This window comes from Anopheles cruzii, chromosome 2 (genome assembly GCF_943734635.1).
Source record: "Anopheles cruzii chromosome 2, idAnoCruzAS_RS32_06, whole genome shotgun sequence".
NCBI classification, from domain to species: Eukaryota; Metazoa; Arthropoda; class Insecta; order Diptera; family Culicidae; genus Anopheles; species Anopheles cruzii.
In genome coordinates this window covers 10,028,782-10,032,326 of record NC_069144.1, presented here as the reverse complement: position 1 = coordinate 10,032,326, position 3,545 = coordinate 10,028,782, and the positions used below count along the sequence as shown (strand labels likewise).

The 3,545-nt window shown below is 44.1% G+C and overlaps 1 protein-coding gene across 1 annotated transcript; it reads left to right on the top strand.

The window, feature by feature from the left end:
* The first annotated feature begins 1,936 nt into the window (after window positions 1-1,936).
* On the top strand, window positions 1,937-2,912 carry LOC128268339 (uncharacterized). The gene is made up of 2 exons (XM_053005395.1): window positions 1,937-2,053; window positions 2,565-2,912. Exons 1-2 carry the CDS (start codon window positions 2,008-2,010, stop codon window positions 2,897-2,899), a joined length of 381 nt encoding a protein of 126 aa, XP_052861355.1. The 5' UTR covers window positions 1,937-2,007; the 3' UTR covers window positions 2,900-2,912.
* Window positions 2,913-3,545: the final 633 nt, after the last annotated feature.

Genomic DNA, 3,545 nt, shown 5'->3' with positions numbered 1-3,545 from the left:
GTTCGAGAAAGAAACATAAGCTTGCTGTAACTGACCACTGAAAAATGTCCACTGCTCCAACTGCTGCTCATAATCACAATACATCTTCAGGCCTTGCAACGAAGGGGCGATCGGATGCCAGCGGATTGCTTTTTTTGAATGGCCGTCCTCGATCTCCAAGCGTTCTAATTTTTTCATAACCGGGAACGGTTCAATCCTTTGGTCACTTCTCTAAATTCATAACGAATCGCCAAATGCTAAAGATTCGGTGCCTCCAGCAAAATCAAACGTAATGAAGAGTGTGATAAATAACAGTCTTTTATACGCAATGATGAAAGATTGACCGCTTGGAATAATTTCTTTACATGCACAGAGATTTTTGCAGTTTCTCGGCCGATTTCAAGGTGGCGATATTTTAAGTTGCTTAAGTTGCTCTCATGGTCCGACCCAAATTTTAGCGCTACCATCACACGATCCGTTCTTCCCGCCGATAAAGGCCAAATCCGACCATCGTTTACATACCAAGGATGCGTCCTTCAGGTCGTCCACGTCAAGGTGGTCAAATATAACCTCCAAATACTATAAAAAAGAAAACAAATACTTTTTGAGCAACTTTACCTGAATAGGCCGCAAACTAAAATCACTCACTTCGTTTGGTAGATCGTTAATCGTCGGATTCTCCATGGTTACAGCAGAAATTATCCGTAGTGTCGCGCGTGTAACGATTGCACCGTACTAAAACTTCTCGGTTGTCACTGCTTCGAATGAGTCACAATGGCTGACCAGTTGCCGGCACCGTTTTAGTTTTGTGATTTTCGAGTGTGCAGGAACGAATCGCAAAGGAACGGGTGGAAAGTAGAATCCGGAAATGTGTCAGTGTCAGGCAGTTTGACAGCTCGAGTCCCGCGCCCACTTGCCACAGCTAACCAATTTAAATACCACAGCTTACCTTAATAATCTTGCAATGGCAGTTAATTTGAATAAAGTACTGTTTTTTTATATTTTTTGCTACTCATATTGCATTCACTGATGGTTCTTGTTATTCATTTAAATCAGACCATGGAAGGATTTTCCGCAATATTCACTTGGTTTAGAAATTATCACCTCAGAGCGTGCGCGATCCACTTGTACCCAAGGAGCCACGAGCTTTCGAATCGCCGGCGTGCCGTCGACGCGGACAGCAAATCGACGGTATGCCGTCGACAGGACTGCAAAACGGCCTGCTATCGACGGCATGCCGTCGATTTGCAGTCCCGGCGGACTGCAAAACGGCCTGCTAAAGCTCACCGTTCTGACAAGGCTTATTTTATGGCGATAAACTGTCAGGCGTTTGTTTGTTTACATTAGAACGGTGCACGGTCTGTATGTGTGTTATGTGTGTTTGCCAAACATTCTACGCAGTAGACGGCGACGACGGGTCAGTATAGTTCGTTTCGTTTAGTTCGTTGGATGTTCCGTGTTATGAGTTAAACTAATCGTTTCAACAATTATAGTTATGTGCACCGATTGATGTCTTGTTCTATTTTAGCTTCGTACTTGGTCCATCGACAAGTAGTAAAAACGCCGGCAAGCGTACCCGGCCAAACCCGCTGCCGCCAGATACATACACAGCGACTGTACCCGTTCCAGATCCAGCATGTACCCGACGGCATGAATGAATGGTGTATTGCCATTCATTTGGTTTTGGAACGAGCATTTGGTGTGCGGCGATATGTTTTGAATCAGTTCAAACATTATAAAGGTAAGTAAGGTGTAAAGAAATGTATTTAGTGAAATGAGCATCCGTTTCGTTACAGGTTAGACGAGTGCTGGATGACTTGGAATTGAATGAGAACGATGTGCGCAGCAACTGCCAGGGAATGGTTGATGATCCGGCGACATTTTCAACAAATTTTAGAATTTTTATGAAGTCTTCAAATAACTTATGTTACCACGGTGTCGTAGTTCGGGAACGGCTTAAACCAACCTTGGGAACCACTGCTCAGAACGGAGGCCGCCTCACCGTATCGCCGTCGTCCGTATGGCGTAATGTCGGGCACTGCTAAGTACCCCAGCCAACCAACTGTACAAAGAGGTATGACAAGGGAAGGTAGCCTCCGCGGCCCGAGTTAGCCGTGGTATGCGTGGCGAGGGTGTTGCAGACATTCCTGCGCCAAAGCAACTGTACGGTCATGCGTGAGATAATCTATCAATCAGTAGTTCGGTTCAGTGGATTGTGAATCAGTGGATCAGTGGTAATGTTGCAGCTCACTGTGTGGGCCCTTTGCTGTGATGTCGTTAGCGACGAAGGGGACCTGTTTTGAGCACTGATAGTGGGTTAACGCCAAAACGCGGTGTTCGTAACCCGTGACAAATACCCCAAAAAAAAAAATGCCACCAGCGAGCAATTATAATTTGTTTAATCTGGTTTTTTAGCGACACTGATCGTCGTTTGTGGGCCACATGGATTCACTGATCGTCAAACGTAACATTAAACTGAAATGGCCAACCGTAAAACGGTTTTCGTTTGATGTTCCAATTCCCCGTTGTAGCGCTAATGTTTATTGTAACTTGCTAATGTTTATTTACTTTATGTTTCGTTTTAGAACACAAGCTTGTCATGGTGGAACTGGACAACGCCGACAAGACGACCATTCTGTACCAGTTTCTGATGAACGAGGTGGTTCACACGAGCGATCGGATCGAACGTGGAACGTACCTTTTCGCAGTTTACCAGATGACCAGTGGCCACTTCGTAAACCGCTTACCGGTGACGGGTGTCCATTTGCCTCGTTTCTCATTTGCCGTGCCGAATAACGTTTTCGTAACGTGCACCACGCAGCTGTCAAAAGTTCATAGTCACAACTGGTTGTTTGTTCTTTTAACGCGCCTCGCAGATCGTGTGGAAGAATATCCACTTTTTGGTGTTTGTAACCAATAGATTGTAAAGCAATGCGTGCGTAGTAATAGTTAGTAATATTGTAAACTCGGCGATTGTGCGTTCGTCGCAGGGTAACGTAACTAAGTTTGTATTTTTAAAATAAATAAATAAATAAATAATGAAAAATAATTTTACTGGTTTTTGCTATAATAGATTTAAATATTTGAAATGAGCTATAATTTTAACAAAGCTTTGCCATAATGAGCTTTTGTAGCTATAAAATGAGCTTTTTTGACAATAGGCCGTTTTGCAGTCCCGAGCATAGTCCGTTGGACGGTCCAAAGGACTGCAAAGCTGCTTAATTTTGCCGTCTTTCGGACCGTCCAAAGGACTGTCTGAGAGTGTCCGATGGACCGTCCATCGGACTCTGTATCGGACATAGTTGCTCCTTGGGATATCTTGACCTGACCAAAATACGAAAGTAATTATCGTTGTCCAAAAACAACGACCCCTGGCCAACAGACCCTTGAACAAGGCATAAATTCCTATTTCAAAATTTAACTGGTACCGGTGTGCATATTAAGAGCCTTAGGGGAAAATTTTATTCCAAAGTGCAAGAAATCGGGCAGAGTGTATAGGAGCAGGGGCATGTAGATGTAGTTTTAAAGGTCGAATCTCGCAAGTCCTGCTTACCTTACCGTTATGG

Bases quoted from the DNA above. Each gene is read 5' to 3' on its own strand.
- LOC128268339 (XM_053005395.1), top strand. From the start codon at position 2,008: ATGTCGGGCACTGCTAAGTACCCCAGCCAACCAACTGTACAAAGAG. The intron at 2,054-2,564 runs GTATGACAAGGG...GTTTCGTTTTAG, and splicing joins CCAACCAACTGTACAAAGAG to AACACAAGCTTGTCATGGTG.